Below are 19,300 nucleotides of genomic sequence, written 5' to 3'. Positions count from 1 at the left end.
TAATCCATGAGATCATTACACAGTGTCATTATGCATTGCTTGAATTGTTTTAAATGATGTTTTTAAAATGAACAGCATTATTGAAATGTAAGGCACCATCTGAAACAATAACTCAATGAAGCAGCAGGCGACTGGTAAAACATAACCAGGGACCGGCAGCAATCAGACCTACAGCATGGACTAAAATTCCAACAAGTGAGAAATGCTGTCAGTATTTTTTTTGTGCATATGGCAAGCCATGTTAACATTTAATCCTTAAAATTTACTATACTTATGCTACTAGTAAGGAAGCGCGGGCACCTAACCTAACACTTCTTGATTTTCTCAGTTTGTGTAAATCCATGTGTTTAGAGTATAATTACACTGTAAACAAAATCTGTAGAAATTACAGTATTACTGGCAGCTGGTTGCCAGTAACTTACTGTAGATTTAAATTTATGCTATTTACTGGCAACAGTTTGTTCAAAGTTAATTGAACATTAAACATTAACAAGTCTTTATCTTTACAGAATAAAACTAAAATAACAGCCTCATGCAAAGCATTCTGGGAACCAAAATCTGAAGGAAAAAAACAGAAAAAGGTTGATGAAGGTTTCTGGTTCCCAGAATGCTTTGCAGTAGGTTGTTATTTTATAGTTTTATTCTGTAAAGACAAAGACTTGTTAATGTTTAATGTTCATTTAACTTTGAACAAACTGTTGCCAGAAAATAACATAAATTAAAAATCTACAGTAAGTTACTGGCAACCAGCTGCAGAACTACAGCAAATTTTTTACAGTGTATTTATCTGCATTAATTTCACACTTGTCTAGCACAAATATGTCTCTTTGTTTCATAAAAGTTTATAGGGGAGCTTGGGGCAAAAACTAACATGGGGTTCATTGTAACACACGTTGTTTAAATATTTCCAAACATGCTAGCACAACCAAATTTATGATATTTACTAGTTGCCATATCAACACTATATAGAGAAAAAAAGTGCATCAAAATTCAAAAATCATTAGAAGATATTAATGAATATGTATTTTAGCATAATAAAACTATTCTATTGTTTTAGCAGCATCTGTTTTTTTAATCAGTTTAGATGGGGCAGGCAGATGAGGAACATTGTAACACTGCGTTACAATGTGCCAAGCTATTATTAGAACTATATTCTATGACTTTAGCAATGTAGTTTACACTATTTACTTTATGGATTTTAATCCACAAAACTACAAAAACAGCTGAATATAGACTAACAGTTAATGTTTGTCTGAATATCTTTCATCTATTTTCCCACATTGTTTTGAACTACAGTATACTGTAAAGCTGTGTCTTGCGATCAGGGCCGTCCCAAGAATGGTTGCAATGTGATCATTGTCAAACTCCAAAATGATCCTTTTTAAATACTTAAAAATGCCAGTATTTTATTTGAAAAGTTAATCATTTTATTAGATCACATAACATTTTAAGCTGTCATATGGTGTTGTTACAATGTACCCCACCTATGGGGTTTCTTTTGTGGTAAATAAAAGATTCAAAAGATTTTTGAATTTTGGCACACTTTTTCTCTATATAGTGTTGATATGGCAACTAGTATATATCATAAATTTGCTAGCATGTGTGGAAATATTTGAACAACGCATGTCACAATTAACCCTGCGTTAACAAGACTGTACAACAGCTTAAAATGTTATCTGATCTGATAAAAATATAGGCAAGACAAACTAAAAATAATATAAATTATTAACTTTTTTTCAAATAAAATAATGCCGTTTTTTAAGAATTAATAATAATCTAATTTTGGAGTTTGATAATGAACACATTGCAGCCATGAAGGCCTGATCGCAAGACACATCTATACAGTATAGATAAAATGAAAACTAAAACTGAGATGAAAAATGACCTTCTGCCAGAAATGTTTTTTTGCTATGGTAAAATAAATATTCTGTAATATCTTCAAAAGATTTTAGAATTTAAGTACACTTTTTTCTCTATATAGTGTTGTTATGACAACTAGTAAATACCATAAATGTGGTTATGCTAGCATGTGTGGAAATGTTTAAACCATGTGTGTTACAACTAACCCTGTGTTAGTTTGTGCCCCGCTCTCCCTTACTTATTAGATAGTAGTATCAATTCCACAGTACTTATTCATTTGCAGCTAGTTCTTCCTAATGCTTCTTTTTTTAAAGATATTGGCACTCATTTATTTTAAGGAATTTTAAAAACTCTTTAAAAAAGCACAATCTCCTGTGGTGGATCTCCTGGGTATTGTGGTTGTTTGACTGGTGTGCATGAACTGGTTTCTAAATCTACTTGTCTGCCAATAATCAAATGGGTCAAGTACAAACAAACAAATAAATAAATATTAAATATATTAAAATATTAATATTAAACATATATCTTTTCTTGTGTTTTCATGCTATCCAAGTAGCAAGACAAGCTAACATACAAAGCCACTTACAGTGCCTTGTAAATGTTTTTTTACATTTAGTTTTGTTGCAGCATTATGTTAAACTGCTTTAAATTACTTTTTTTTTCACATCAGTCTACATCTCATACACCATAATGACAAAGCACAAAACAGGTTTGAAACAACTTTACAAATTTATTAGAAATAAAATACTGAAAAGATCCCGTTGCATAAGTATTCATACCCTTTTCTGGGACAACCGAAATTTAGCTCAGGAGCATTCATATTGCTTCTAGATGTTACTACACTTCGAGTGGAGTTAAACTGTGGCAAATTCATTTGAATGAGTATGATTTAGAAAGGCACACACCTCTCAGAAAAGGTCTAACAGCTGAAAATGCATATCAGAGCAAAAACCAAGTCCTGAGGTCAAGATAACTGTAAGCAGTTGAGCTCAGTGTAGAGCTCACCTGTAGAGCTCAGTGACAGACTTGCGTTAAAGGCAATGATCTAGGGAAGAGTTCAGAAAAAAAAATCTGCTGCATTGAAGGTTCACAGAAGCATGTAGCCTCCATTATCCATAAACTTATCCATAAAATTATACAAATACTTTCTCACTAGTTTCTTACGAGGTTGAAGATATCTCCAAATAAACGTAGTAATTATTCTGTTTTTTATATTGTTTATTAATTTCTGGCTATTAATTATTTAAGTAGTGATCTTTTTTTAATTAAATATTAATAGTAAGTATTTATCATATTCTAGTACTTATTTATTAAATACTACTACTTTTCATTAAATTCCAGTACTTGTTTAATAGATAGTAGTAATTCATTCAAGTACTTGTACTTATTTAATAAACACTCGTTTGTAATTGTTACTACACTCTTAAAAATAAAGGTGCTTCACAATGCCATAGAAGAATCTTTTTTGTCTAAATGGTTCTAAATGTTTATATGTTCTTGTTACCATTGTAATACATACTTGTCAAAAGTGAACAGCTGATGTCTGAATGACAGATCTTTTAAAAAGGCACTTTTGTTTACTTATGTGGTCCTCAATATAAGGGAAAATGAGACACAAGTACAATGAAAGTAATTTTAAGATGTTTCCTATCATTTTAAATCAGAATATATCTATGACAAAGGGTTATGAAAATATGACTTATAAAAAAGTGTTTCTGTGGCTCAATTTGCCCGGGTTAAGGGTAAGTTGACCCGGATAAAATAAACCATCTGGGTAAAAAATGACCATCTGACTGAATCTGTTTCAAACCCATGTATAACTTTAAAGATAATTTACCTTTTAAAACTTTTAAACTTAATAATCATATTTTATTTTACAAACAGTCATAGTTATTTTATCAAAGCTAACCTAAACAAAACAAAACTAATGTTTCATTTTCAACCTTTAATTGTTTGCATTTCTGAAACAATATATTGAACACCATAAGTCAAAAAATTCTTTCTGCAAAGTTGAACCGGCCATTAGGGACTACAGGTGGGAAGATGCACAGATGCACTTTTACACTGTTCCTATCAAACAAACTACTGTACAAATAATAACGGTGTGTTTATATATGATAAACTAAACCAGTTTCGTAATATTTATACTTCAGAGATTTAACTTAACTTCAGTGTCTTATGGTGGAGTAAGTTAAAGTGCTGGCTCAACTTACCCCACATCATTTGGCTCACTTCGCCCCATAGCTGGCATTTTGGATAAAAAAAATAACTGGCTAACTTATGCCAGCTAATAATGATATGCATGGTTTTATGTGTTGATAAATCACCTATAGCCATTATACAGTATCTGTTATGCTAAAATTTCAATTTGACAAGCCAACAACAGCTTTTACATTAAACGGGTGTCTTCTACTCCTCCCATGTGTTTCTCTTTTTCACAGTCTGGTGGAAATAATGTGTGATTACAAAATACATGGTCAAATATCAGCAAAAGTGTACAGCTGTCAAGATACAGGGGGTGGGTCAACTTACCCACTGACTCAACTTACCCCACTCTCGAAAAAATAAGCACTATCAGCTAATGAAAGTACAATATTATCCACAAAATACGTAACTAGTAATATGAAAGCAGGTTCTAGTACGTTGAAAGGATTAAATATTAAAACAGCTTGCCATAGTGTGCATGTGTGTTTTCCCAGGCATGCTTTATGTTTGATTTGGCTCATAAAGCATTCATTAGTATGAATGTTATGAAGGGGTGGGGGATTCTCAAGTCATAATGTTACCTGGCACATGTACAAACACTACGCCACTTGCTAATGAACTGACTGAGTTTTTAACAGCCTTAAAAAATAATCAAATGAAAGCATTCTTGACTGGCAGCTGGTTGTCTGGATTAGCTTAAACGGTCAAGCCTAATGCTAATAATTAAACAAAAATGAAAAAAGTTGCATTAAAACTGTTATATTCCATTATTGCAAGTAATCCCTTCAGCAGAACATTCAACCCTGCATCACTCCAGATGGACTGTTCTTGCCGTTTGCATAGGAAAATATGCTAAATAGCAAATAAACAAGACTTGATTTCTCTTTGAATGCAGTTCGTGCATACTGGAACAGGTTGCAATTAGTAGTTATGACTCATTGCTTTTAACAGCGGTTGTTAGCTGGCGGGTTGCAATCCAAAAATAGATGGCAGGTCTGTTATAATTGTCTCTCTGGCAGCAGGGGAAAAGTAAGATAGCAAAATCAACATGCTTGTCAAGGTGTTTATAAAGTCTGTGTCCAATCAAACTCAACAGTGTTTTGGCATGAATCCATCTGTCAGTTAGTAGAAGCTAGACAAATTAGACAGCTGCTAATATGTTGAATAAACTGCTTAAAAATAATGATCCAGACTACATTAAATATGGGGTTTGGTATAGTGTTGGATTGTCACTTGATGTCCAGTGAAAATCTATATGCTGAAGCAAGTTAAAGAACCACTGATTCAATCTATCTTTATCTGTTTATATAAATATGGAAGATTGTTTATTTGTTAGTATGTGACCCTCTGACTGTAATGAATAAACAAACATACAGTACATATAATATGTACTAATAACAGTACCAGTGCAATAACTAAAACCCTAAAGTTTTTATAGTATACTAATAGTAATATTAATAATATTAATAACTCGATCGGAACGGAGTCCTTAGCCATCTTTAAGAATCGGCTAAAAACACATCTCTTCCTCTCTAGCACCCTCTATTCTTATTCTATTCTATTCTATTCTAAAAAATAAATAAATTAGACTTTTTAATTGCCTTTTTAGACCCTTTTCATTTACTTACTGCTTGTTTTCTTAAAAAATACTAACACTAGCTTCTCTGTTCTTGTCGTATTATATCTATCTACTTTTTAGGCCTCTAACACTAGCTTGCTTTTTCTCTTTTTTATTCTATCTATCTTCTTTTTATTTATTATATAATTTAAAAACAAAAAACTTGATATGTGTACTGTGTTAGGCTAAATGAGACTTGTCATAGCACTTGCATGTTATTGCTCTTTTGTTGATTTTGATTGCTTCCATTGTCCTCTTTTGTAAGTCACTTTGGATAAAAGTGTCTGCTAAATGTCTAAATGTAAATGTAATAGTAGTTTGTACAGATTAAACTACCAAACAAAGCTATAAAAAGTACTGCCATTTATTACTTATTAATTATTATTATTATTATTATTATTATTATTATTATTGGCCTTTTCCGGTACGCAGCATGAAAGGCGCAGCATTTCCTCTTGCCGGTTCTCTAGAGTCCAGCTCAAGGACTAGACCTTGAAGTGCCATGATTTCTTCTTCCACATCCTGGGGTCAGGAAACACATTACTCCGCTCTCCCGCTCATCAGAAGGAAATGAGACCGTGTCACTCACCACCAGGAATTAACAACACTGCCAAGAACAAGATTCAACAAATTGAATGGCTTGCATACATTTGCAAGCATTACAACAGTCGTGATCTCTGTGTTCAGACGTAGCGTTTTGGAAAACGAGTCAGACTAACCGTAGAGCTTCAGTTCTGACTAATAGTTTTAATGCCAAATTTAATGCTTTTCTTGCACTTTTCCACTTTTGTAAGACATCATTTGTGGACCAATGAAAATTAAACTTTCAGTAACCCATGATAATGTTTGGAAGTGAAAGGCTGCATTTGAACTATAGGTGGAGGGAAAAATCGATTCTCCGATGCATCGCAATTCTCTCTTCAATGATTCTGAATCGATTTTGAATATTTCAGAATTGATTCTGAGCTTGTTTTTCCCCCGCATATGGCACATGTGTGCACTAGAGACGTGGCAGGCTTCATTGCACAGAATTTGCACTGTGAGACACGTGCCCATTGCTTGACAGTGTGTGCTTTCACCCGCCATGTTTTACTTTAGATATGCTTTCATTTATGCCGTTTGGAATGCAGTACTATTAGATGCTCTAAACTCACACACTGACAGACTTTCATGTGCACTGTGTTTGTTCGTCCTAAAGCTTGATTGCGGCTGCGGTTAAATGAACTTGCATTTGCGAATACTTTTATACAAAATTGATGTACACACAAGCTGCGTTTCCATTACAGATTTACGCAAAACTTTGGTGCTATTTAATAATATGGGAGTTTTTGCGTAATTGACGCATTTCCTTTAGGCATATTTTGAAATCGCAATTTTTAATTTGCGCAATTTAAAGGGTAATGGAAACGCAGCTATAGAAACTAGCTGCGTTTCCATTACAGATTTGCGCAAAACTTTGGCACTATTTCATAAATGTCGATTAAAAAGTATTATGAAATGACGGCGTTTCCATTAACTGATGTGATGCGACTAAAACATAATTTTTTACTCTCGCAATAAGTCATGACAACAGATTTTTTGATCTGTAAATGCGGATAAAACGTTTCCATTGCTGTTTTGCAAAATATTCCTTTTTCGAATTGCCTGAAAAACCACCTCATGCCAGCGTAAAAACTTTTTTGCGATATATGGGAGCTTTTGCGCAATTGACGTATTAGGCGTATTTTCAATTCCCAATTTCAATTTGCGCAATTTAAGGGGTAATGGAAACGCAGCTACAGTAGGTTATGTTTTCTGAGCAGGACAAAACATCTGATATATCAAAATAGATCTGCCTTTTAAAGCTGCCACTAGCTGCGTTTCCATTACCCTTTAAATTGCGCAAATTGAAATTGCGAAATTGAAAATACGCCTAATGGAAATGCCTCAATTGTGCAAAAACTGCAATATATCGCAAAAAAAAAAAAAATGTTTATGCTCGCATGAGGTGTTTTTTCAGGCAATTCGAGAAAGGAATATTTCTCAAACAGCACTGGAAACATTTTTTCGCATTTACAGGTCAGTCAATTAAATATAGCCTAAATCGCACAAAAATCTGTTGCCATGACTTATCGCAAGAGGGGAAAATAACGCTTTAGTCGCAACATCGTTTAAAGGAGTAGTCCACTTTCAGAACAACAATTTACAGATAATTTACTCACCCCCCTGTCATCCAAGATATTTATGTCTTTTTTTCTTCAGTCGTCAAGAAATTATGTTTTTTTGAGATAAACATTTCTGAAAATTTCTCCATATAATGGAGTTTAAATGCAGCTTCAAATGGCTGTAAACAATCCCAGCCGACGAAGAAGGGTCTTGTCTACCGAAACGTTCGGTCATTTTCTTAGAAAAATATATTTTTACATACCTTTTAAGCACTGAAACTCATCCAGCACTAGGGCTTGTAGTGCGCGTTCCCGACTTTACGTACTGCGTCCACCGTGCTCTGCAACGCAGCGAATGCTTGAAGCTGACAGACTTTCAGTTGCGCTGTGTTTGCGACTGTGGTTAAATGCACTTGAATTTGTGAATACTTTTATACAAAACAAGCTGCATTTCCATTACATATTGGTGCAAAACTTTGGCACTATTTTATAAATGTCCATTTAAAAAAAAGTATTGCGAAATGACGGCATTTCCATTAACCGATGTTATGCGACTAAAATGTTTTATTTCCCTCTCGTGATAAGTCATGGCAACGGATTTTTGTGGGATTTTGGCTGTAATTAATCGAATGTGACCTGCAGTTTAAGGGGTAATGGAAACACAGCTACTGACAGACTTTCATGTGCACTGTGTTTGTTCATCCTAAAGCTTGATTGCGGCTGCCGTTAAATTCACTTGCATTTGCAATACTTTTATACGAAATTGATGTACACATAAGCTGCATTTCCATTACAGATTGGCGCAAAATGTTGTCGCTATTTTATAAATGTCGATTAAAAAGTATTGTGAATTTACCTGTAAAATACCTGTAAATGTGGAAAAATGCTTCCATTGCTGTTTTGCGAAACATTCCTTTTTCGAATTGCCTGAAAAACCACCTAATGTGAGCGTAAAAAAAAAGTTTGCGATATACGGAGTTTTTGCGCAATTGACGCGTTTCCGTTGGCGTATTTTCATTTTGCAATTTCATATTGCGCTATTTAAAGGGTAATGGAAATGCGGTAGTTATGTTTTCAGAGCAGGACAAAACATCTGATCTGTGCATTAGGTTGAATGCAGCCTTTTAAAGCTGCCACTAGCTGCGTTTCCATTACCCTTTAAATTGCGCAAAATGAAATTGGGAATTGAAAATACGCCTAATGGAAACGCGTCAATAGTGCAAAAATTCCCATATTTTGCAAAAAAGTTTTTACACTCGCATGAGGTGTTTTTTCAGGCAATTCAAAAAAGGAATATTTCGCAAAACAGCAATAGAAACGTTTTTTGTTGTTGTTGTTGTTGTTGTTGTTGTTTGCATTTACAGGTCACATTCGATTAAATATAACCAAAATCCCACAAAACTCCATTGTCATGACTTATTGTGAGAGGAAATAACTAAGTTTCAATCACATAACATCAGTTAATGGAAACGCAGTCATTTCGCAATACTTTTTAATCGACATTTATAAAATAGCGCCAAAGTTTTGCGCAAATCTATAATGGAAAAACAGCTAGTGTCTATAGCTGCATTTCCATTACCCTTAAAATTGTGCAAATTGAAATTGCGAATTGAAAATACGCCTAATGAAAATGCGTCAATTGTGCAAAAACTCCCATATATTACAAAAAAGTTTTTACGCTCGCATGAGGTGGTTTTTCAGGCAGTTCGAAAAAGGAATATTTCGCAAAACAGCAATGGAAACTTTTTCTTCGCATTTAGAGATCACTTTCGATTAAATATTGCCAAAATCCCACAAAAATCCATTGCCATGACTTATCACTTTACGTTTCAGTCGCAAAACATCGGTTAATGGAAACGGCATCATTTCGCAATACTTTTTAATCGACATTTATAACATAGTGCCAACGGTTTGCGCAAATCTGTAATTGAAGCGCAGCTAGTGTCTATGATCTCATCTGAAATAATCAAACGGCAGTAATGCTGAGGAAAAAAGAAAAACCAATAACTATTCATTGGTATACTTAAAGAACACTTATTTTAAATAAGTAATTGTTTTAAAAAGTAGCCTGCTTATGTAATAAAAAAAAAAACAAAGTATATTTTGCACAAACATTTTTTTTTGACACATCGTGATATTTAGTTGATAATGAAAATTAAAAATTGAATCGTGAAACCGGTAAAGATTCGCACCCCTGTCTTTTAGGATGGCAGTACTGACAGATTCCAACCATAAACAAAAAGCGTAGAAAGGTCAATTTGATATTTTGTTAAAATGTAAAGTTGTAAAGATGTATTTGCAGAGCAGAAGAATTAACTGGGGGAAAAACGTAGATCAAGAATAGTTTTGGAATCGGATCTTGACTCCTAGAATCGCGAAGTGCCTGAAGATTCCCACCCCAAAATTTAAATGTAAGCCATTAGTATGTTAAATCGTCCAAGATTTATCTGAATTGAAAACATTTTACTTGCTATCTTTATTATACACTATGATATGTTCAGCATGTAGACAAAAACAGCACAAACATGTCCAACTTTAGAAATGAAGGCACTGAGGCCTGAAGCGGCAGCCCTGTGTCAAACACACTGGACAAAGTCAGAAGACTGGAATGTTAATAGGCTGTTTAAATCATGCCTGTTCTGTGTGTTTAAAGGCAACCTGACCCTGTGGAGGAGGGCTGTGCATTGACTCTTATTTCCAGCAGCCAAAACACCCCCAAACCCCAGTCCCAAGGCGGCAGTAATGTAGTTTGAGGGCACCCGGACTCTTATTCTGTTTGTGTGACCCCTCGCAGGAGGCAGGAGGAAAGAGGATGTTGATGCACTTGCCTGCTCCGACAGATAATGGCAGCCCCATCCTTGCTGTTTTCTGCATCCGGGATGCCACCCCTTGTGCTCACCCCCACTGGAAAGTCAGACTTTATAAACTAACTGTGTTTACCCTTTACATTTAAATATGAAAGATATTGGATTATTATATACATATATTTGTATGTGCTGTGTAAGTCATACATCAAAAATATCAAAATTACTGTCTGTATAATAGAACAGGCTGCTTGTTTTTGTCCATTCGTGAGGAAGGAAGAGCTAGACATAAATCAAAACTAAACATCTTCCTGCCCTGTCACTGAGCTTTGACACAATGATGGACAGAACGAACTAACCCAAGCTCATATTTATTGACTACAGAGAAAACAATCCCTGACTACTGATGTATCAGGAATTAGAAGCATGCTCAGTTTTTCAATCAAGAAAGTGAAAACAACTGAAAGACCCACTGAAAAGAACAAAGTATTTTAATTAATTTCTATTTATTATCTATAATTACTTTACATATCTATAAAGGCAATGATGAAACGAATATTGTCAAAGAATGCTGTCATTTTTCAGAATCACATTAAAAAACCTGGACTGATTTAAATCATACAGTATTTCTTTGGTATTTGTAATTAACTACCAAGAAAGAAAAAAAGGAAAAAACTGTACACTGATAAAAAATGATTTTGTGGTGAAGTAAATAATACAGAAAAACAAATGTTATTTTTACATTAAATAATTCAGTTTAGGCAAGAATTAAAAAAAGAGAGTAAAATCAAGTACTCAATTTAAGCTTGAACTTAAATAAGTGAAGTATATTTTACTTGGAATTGTTTGTTACTTTTACAAAGACTGTTTAAGTAAATATCAAAGTCATAATCCTGTCTTTCCCATCATGCACTAGGGCATGAATAATTAATAAGGCAAAATTTTTAGCTGTTTTTGAGATGTATTTATACTGTTTTATAGCTTTTGGTTGTTAGGTTAAGTAACTTGCTGTTTTGTAACATCTAGAGTTCATTTTCTACTCAAAATGACTCAAAAACTATTCACTGATTATTACTGTCATTGTGTATCTTGTGCCAAGTATTGAGGTCTCTGTGTTCATTTGGTTTATAACTACATTGAAGTCAACATATAACCTTAAAAACAACAAGGTGCTCACGTACATGTTTGTAAGTGAACAACATGGCATTTTTTTTTCAGTGCCATGAGGTTTAAGTTTACAAACTGTGGTTGAGTGAATTGCACTTGAGGACTGCAGGGTAAACTTAAAATAATTAAGTCAAAATTACTCATCAAACTCTAAATGTATTTATTTTCTTTGCTAATTAACTTAGTTAAGTAGATTGTACTTAATTAAATTTTACTTTAAAAATATGCGCGCAAAAACTTGCAAAATAACAATTAAGTACATTTACTTATTGTTTTTTTTCAGTGTAGGTGAAAACGAAATAATCAGGCTAAAGAATTTTGAATATTCTGTGAATATGAAATAAAGATTCTACAGAATTAGATTCTAGAAAAGATAGAATCAAAAAGATACTGTAAATTGAGGGTAACATGGCAATGTGGTTACTGTCATTAAATAATGTCAATTATTCTTGTAAAATCAGATCTCTGCAATCAACAGATTTACAAATATCAGTTTATTTTGTGTGGACCCTTTTAAATTTGTGATTTGTAATTATGATTGAGGCTCATAATAACCTGCAGACTATTGAACATAGTTCAAGTTACCAGAGTGTCTACGGGCTTTGTTTTACATCTCTGATGGACACTCAAAGGGGAAGTGGAGGATGCGGATGGCTTGAGCTTTCTGACCGCGTTCACTGAGGCACGTGCTGAAAAAGGGGAATGCTTTTCCTCTCGGCCCACTGGAGAAGGAATACAGCAGCGCCATGTTATCTGCATTATAAAAAGACACTTTCCTTTCCTCACAATCCAGGAATACTCCAATCCTGCTAGGCGAGGTCATCACAGTCACTGGCGTCCAGGGCTGCGTGCCGGCCGAGTACTGGCTGCCATTGCGTAGCCGTAGGGTCCAGTATCCATTGTCAGGGCACAGCTTGACTCTGACCTGACGATTCACCGATTCCAGAGCAACACCTAGGTCCCATTTAGGATTGTGACTTACATCCACTTCCCAATAATGCCTGCCTGACTGAAAGCCTTCTGTTGCAAGAATGTTGACACACTGAAGGAAGCGTTTGGCATTGGTTGTGAAATTGATCATTTTGTCACTCTCAATGACTTGGGTTTTGTTCCTGGACACTTGTAGACTGGGATGAGCTGTGTCCTCGTCAAATATCAATGGTGCTGGGCCTGGGAATAAAAGACACACCATCATAAACTACACTGACTGCAAAACTTATTGTATTTAAAAAAGAAAAAAAAATACTAGAATCGACAGAAGGGTTTTTCATCCGTGTCTTCCACAGTGTTGTTTTCGTCAACGATGACGATGACGAAATAATTTCGTTGACGCCACTTTTTTTCATGACGATAACGAGACGATGACGAGATAAAAATGGCTCGTTGATGACTAAAACATGACGAGACGTGTGTGAGTTTTCGTTGACGAGACGAGAATAGACGAAAATGTTAGTGGGTGGTCTGTCAGACGTTTAAAATGCACGACATTTCCGCTTATTGTGCATGCCAATTAAAACTTAAAAAGTATCTGACGCTATGGCAAGCCATTTTAGCATTAAATACTCTTTGCTATACTAGTATGGCAAGCCGTTTTAGCATTCCATCCTTTTTTGTCTTTTATGTTCTAAAACATTCCTTCATTATTGTAATTATTGGTGAAAATAGTCGATCCGGAAGCTCACATTGTGTTGAACTATAGATCTGCTATTTTCACAACTTATAAGTGACACTACCCAACAGCAAAATACTTACTGACCTACATTAATTTGTTAAAAAACTACTTTTTTCCCTTTTTTTGACTAAAACTAGACTAAAACCTTTTTGACTTTTCGTCGACTAAAATTGGACTAAAACTATCACATATAGTAGTGACTAAAATTTGACTAAAACTAAGAAGCATTTTAGTCCAAAAGACTAAGACTAAGACTAAATCTAAGATGGTTGTCAAAAACAACACTGGTCTTCCAATAACTCTTTCCATGTTTTCACCCTAACCAGCACAACAGCTCAATGATTGTCTACTTGTATGCTTTTTATAATATTTAAATTGTTTGAATATCACTTTTGCGTGATTTTTATAGCCATAATTAAAGCAAAAATAGATCATTTACTATAGATCTTCAAAAAATGTTAAACTATTCAAACTATGAGCTCTATGTGACCAAACAAGTGTATTCCATGACAAAGATCAGTATCACCTGTAAAAAAGGAGTACAGTTCAAGTATATTTTTAAGTATACTTTATGTAGTAAGTATACAATTATCAGTATACTAGTAGTATACTTTTAAGGGTACTGTTTTAATACTCCTTGGAACTAAATTGGCCCACTTTCTAGTATATGAAAGTATACTTTTAAGTATACTTTAAGTATAATAGTAGTAAACTTTGAGTACACAACTAGTTTACATCTATGCTTTCAGTTTGTACTGCAAGTATACTAAACGTGAACTTATAGGTATACTGATAGTTTACTAATTAAATACTTTTTATGCATTTTTAGTACACTTTGAAGTATAGTCTCAGTAAACTACTAGTTTAGTAGGTTTATACTGAAAGTATACACATAATATTTATTTGGGTGAATTTTACATCACATTTTAAGTATACTAATATGTCCCTATTTAGGTATTCATTTGTATATATTTTCTTATATGAATATCTGAACATACAAAACATCAAAAGAAAGAACAGGGTATTTGCTTGTAAACTGCTTTTATATAAACACTTAAATGTGGGTAAGTTTCAAAAAAGAAAAAAATAAATAAATAAATAAACAACATTTTGAACCAAAAGCTAAAAAAAAAGACTATTCATGATAATCAAAAAATAGATGGAGTTGATCAACACCCCAAAGCTTGTCAGTCATTAGTATCTCTTCATGGGTCAACGTTTTATTCCATAACGTTACACAGTTTTGCATATCTATGGTTTTGATGCAGTTTAATGCCTGATGATTGTGTTAGATTACATGTGGAAGCATCTGTTTAGGTTTCTTCTTCACTTGTGTTTTGGAAATTCTGCACAGAAGATGTACAATAGCGTCCCTAGTGTATAACAGTAAAAACACGGATTCTCAGAGCATAAGTATAAATCAAGTACACTTAAATCTCATTTTAAGTATATTTCTGAGAGGTATATAAAGCACATTTCTGAGAAGTACACAAAAAGTAGACAAAGTATACTTTCCTATTTTTTAGTTTAAAAGAAGTATACTAATAACACACTTGAATAAACTTCTTTTTCATAAGGGCAGTCACAGAGAATCTATTTTGAATAATTTCTATTAATTTGATTATGTACTTAACCAGTTCACTGTAAGTGTGAAAAAACAGTGTGTTTGAGCCTGGCCACACACTCTTCTGATTGTTTTTTTTTATTATTTTATTAATTGATTTTATTTTGTAGTTGTGTCGTGTCTGGTGTGGACAGGCAAACTGCTTGTCTCTGGAACCTTATTACATCACATCTGGTTAAAACGCTGTATTAGGAGCCCAATCTTTTTAATAAAAAAGTCAAAAGAACTCACAAATCAGTCTTGAACTGATTTATTTTAGAGGTTCTTTACTTTACTGAACCGCAAGTCATTAGTTAACATGCCCAACATGATGCTCCAACTATTTTAACATTTTCAGGGCCTAAATTCGCCAAGCACCAAATGTGAGTCAGTCACCAGTTGGCGGGAATTTTTTTTACAAAATATAACAATGCAATGTAGTGAGAGCAACAGCCAGTTTTTAAAGAGATTTGCTGTTTCTGATGTAAGCGAATAAAATTATCTTTTCCGAACATAAGATCATCATAATTAACTTTAGCTGTTCTGTCATAAGTGTCAAGAGCCAATCCAATAATGGAATACAAACGGGATGATAAGGTCAAAGCAGTGTGATGGCCAGCTTGTTTCTAAGGTTCTAATAACTTTTAACTGAGAAGATATTGCTGCTTCAATTCGGAAGATTAACTTTTTCCTTCTTTATTCTTTATAACCCGAGAACGTGGCGACACATACTTACGGTACGTTTCATCTGGCACATAGCGAGCGCAGCGGAGCAAGTGTTTTCAATCCATTTCTATGGAAATTGAGCTTAAACCATAGACTGTAAAAAATATGGACGTAGTGTCCGTGACGTCACCCGTAGGTTTCTGAAGAGCGATTTTGAAGCTTATAGTGGTCGGGATTCGGCCGTCGCCATCTTGGAATCGCGTCATCGCGCGTCACTCCCGGATAATCGAAAATCGGCAAAGAGGCGGGCCGTGGGTGGAGCTGGTTGCTGAAAACACACCTGCCTAGCGCGACAATGGTGACAGCAGCGGCAATCCACCTGTCACTCAAGTGACCACACCCCTTAATTATGCAGAACTTTAAGGCTTAATATAACTTAAACGGATGAGTTATAAAAAAAATTCAACCCCCTCACAGTTGACACGAAGGGTGAAATTAGCTATATAGGCCAAAACCACTTTTTGTACCAGGCTGTAAACATATTTTTTTCTGCTGTAAAGTTGGGCATTTTAAAATGGGGCATCTATGGGATTGACTCCCTTTTGCAGCCAGTCTCTAGCGGCCAGTCGATGAATTGTAGTTTAAGCCATTTCCGTGTTGGTTTCAATACAGAGAGCAGGAGGTTGCCGCTTGTCTTAAACACTAGCATGTTGCATTATGGGATTGAAAGCGGCGTGGAGAAAGCGTTGAGAGCGGCTGAGATTGCAAATTAGGCAAGGCGTATGTTTCCAAGTGTTTGCGGAACTGGTGGATTACTGAGCTGAAATCACATATCATTGAAAAAGTTTACCATGCAGTTTAGGTGAGTTACCTCGTAAACGTAGTCTTAAACGATTTATTAAGTCTTAAATGACTGTAAAGTGTTAGGAGAAAAATCGGTTGTGTCAGATCCGCGTCGTGTGCATCAGGTTTTAAAGCTTTTAAAGTGAAACCTGCTGAAGTTTGTCATTGATGGAAATCAAAGGACAAAAGAAAAAGAGAAATCATCCCTCGACTGCTCTAGTCGCTTAAAAACTTTTGTAGTTTGAATAAAGAATAATCTGTTGTTTATGCATGTACAATTTATAGTGTAGGTGAGGACTGTTTTAAAATCACTTTAATTCTTGTTATATATTTCCGAGCCTAAAAATAAGAAATAATAGCTTTAAATTAACCTGTAATGGCTATAATTAATAGGTAAAATTGAGGGAAAATGCATTCAATAGAGATACCAGTAGCAGGACAAATTAAAACACACACAAAGTATGTTTAGCCATTGTAGTAGCAATAACTGCCGGTAAAAAAAAAACAATTGGTTGGTCAATTTTATCATGTCACCGGCCATTGGCAGGTGTTCCAAAAAGTTAGTTTTATTAAGCATATTAAATACTTGTGCATATTAAAGTCATTGTGCCTTGCTTTAATAGCCAATTACCTTTAGTTTTGTGATTTGATTTTAAAGCTAACAGATATTGATTAAAAGCCTCAATTCCAACTTTAATGAAATTAACCTGTGGAACTGGTATACAGATATATGCTATAAAGATATATGCTAGCAGCTATGAAACAGTAACAGTAACAGGGTTTTTACACTATGTGTAAGTTCACGGAAGTGAAATACAATGAAATCAGCAGAACAGACGACTGCAGTTTTTCATCATTTCCTGATAAGGGTGTAACCCTACATTTTCATGTAAACAAAAATTTGTGAAGGCTGCTAAAACTGATATTCGAATTATAGTCTAACATATGCTCACTGTGCCATTCGACAAATTACTAAATCCTTTGCTACCCCGAGGGGGGCTATTCATACAGCCAGAGTACTGTCACTATGGCAATAACACCATCTGTTATCAGCGGAAAATGAATACCTTGAGCTATTTCTCTCATACAATACCTTCTATATTGGCTTTGCTTTTTTAAAACAAATATTACAAAAACAAAAAATCATGTAGTGACCACTAATCAAATACATAGTAGTGGATAAAGTATCTAGGCAAAGTGTAAAGAACAAATTACCTGGATTCAAATGTTGAAACATTTTTCGCCACATAGTGTATTGAAGAGGTGCAATGTGCTTGCTTCTGAAAGTATTTAGGTTGATATTCAGCTCTTGCAAAGGTGATCTGAAATCATGGAGACATTAAAGTTTTAATAACAAAGACATTAAAGGATTAGTATTAATTATCTCAATATAGTGGACTTCAATGGTGCCCCCAAGTTTGAACCTTCAAACTTCCAATGCAGCTTCAAAGGACTCTACACAATATCTTCTTTAAAACAAGACCCTTCTTCCTCGGCTGGGATTGTTTAGAGCCCTTTGAAGCTGCATTTAAACTGCCTTTTGGAAGTTCAAACTCTGGGGCACCATTGAAGTCCATTATATGGAGAGAAATCCTGAAATGTTTTCCTCAAGAAACATAATTTCTTATCAACCAAAGAAAGAATGACAAGGGGATGACAAGGGGATGAGTTATCTGTAAATTTTTGTTCTTAAAGTGAACTACTCCCTTATAAAAGTCTGTAGAGCTAAGAAAAATCGCCATTACTAACTAGACATTTTTTTTATATTCGAATGGTTGAATAAAATAGTGAAATGGATCCAAAGTTTGTATACTATGGTTTGTATACTATGGTACTGAAATGGAGTCAAGAACTGTACATTTTAGTAGTACAGACTACCATTAAAAAGTCGTACAAGGAACATTATTAGATCCCTACACAGTGGAATTAATAACAGTAATAAAAATAGCTTTTTGATTGCTACTCACCTGGAATTCAATTCTGGAAGCTGTGGAGGAAGGAAATCAAAAAGAACAAGTTACTTTGCAGACTCAACTACAGAAGCTAGCAAGAACACAGCAAAAGCAAACCATCTGCCTGATAATTAACACGCATGCTCAAATCACTGTAGAATCGATTTTTCTGCGGTTCTGCTGTTGTGTGAAATATATATGAGACTCTGGCTGTAGCTACACTGCACTAATAAGTCATTCTGACAACCAGCACTCTAGGTTCTTTTGTAAATGTAACATTAATATTCCAAATATTAGTTCTTTGACAAATGGATATGCAGAAGCAACATTACAAACTGAAACAGTCATAATCACCTCTACAAGTACAGATTGGTCTGTGCTGCTGGCAGTCTGTCGTAGCATGTTGATGTTCTGCTCCACGTCTCTGATGGCCACCTGTAGGGCCTCCAGATGTCGCTCAAGCCTCTGCAGCATTTCCTCCTGCTCCCTCTTCAACTCCTTCAACATGGCTTCCTCCTCCACCTGCAGGAAGTGATGGAGAGCCTGGAAGTCACTGTGCACTCGCCCCTGCAGCTCATCCCCCATTTTCTGTGGGTAGGAAAGGGAGAGTTGTGTGATTCTGTTTTGCAGGAAGTGTTACATTGTGATATTTCTTTTTTTTAAAGTAGACCAACTTTTATTTTCTCCATCTTGTCTTTGTCTTCACGGATTACAGCGACGTAGGCCTCCTTCATGGAGAGTTGCGATTCTAGACAGTCCTTTAATT

General features: G+C 34.7%; 1 protein-coding gene across 1 annotated transcript; it reads right to left on the bottom strand.

The window, feature by feature from the left end:
• Positions 1 to 12,405: 12,405 nt before the first annotated feature.
• On the bottom strand, positions 12,406 to 19,300 carry LOC141289009 (nuclear factor 7, ovary-like). Its single transcript, XM_073821200.1, has 5 exons — positions 19,209 to 19,300; positions 18,889 to 19,122; positions 18,550 to 18,569; positions 17,798 to 17,904; positions 12,406 to 12,968 (listed from the first exon to the last, which is right to left on the bottom strand). The coding sequence occupies exons 1-5, from the start codon at positions 19,266 to 19,268 to the stop codon at positions 12,406 to 12,408; spliced, it is 984 nt and encodes a 327-aa protein (XP_073677301.1). The 5' UTR covers positions 19,269 to 19,300.

This window comes from Garra rufa, chromosome 16 (genome assembly GCF_049309525.1).
Source record: "Garra rufa chromosome 16, GarRuf1.0, whole genome shotgun sequence".
In the NCBI taxonomy this organism is placed as follows: domain Eukaryota; kingdom Metazoa; phylum Chordata; class Actinopteri; order Cypriniformes; family Cyprinidae; genus Garra; species Garra rufa.
This window is presented reverse-complemented; position numbering and strand designations above follow the sequence as displayed.

Coding starts and splice junctions, on each gene's coding strand:
- LOC141289009 (XM_073821200.1), bottom strand. CDS start 19,268: ATGAAGGAGGCCTACGTCGCTGTAATCCGTGAAGACAAAGACAAGATG. Junction 18,570..18,888: donor ACCAATCTGTACTTGTAGAG/GTGATTATGACT, acceptor CTTCCTCCACAG/CTTCCAGAATTGAATTCCAG. Junction 12,969..17,797: donor GTTTCAACATTTGAATCCAG/GTAATTTGTTCT, acceptor TTTTATTCCCAG/GCCCAGCACCATTGATATTT.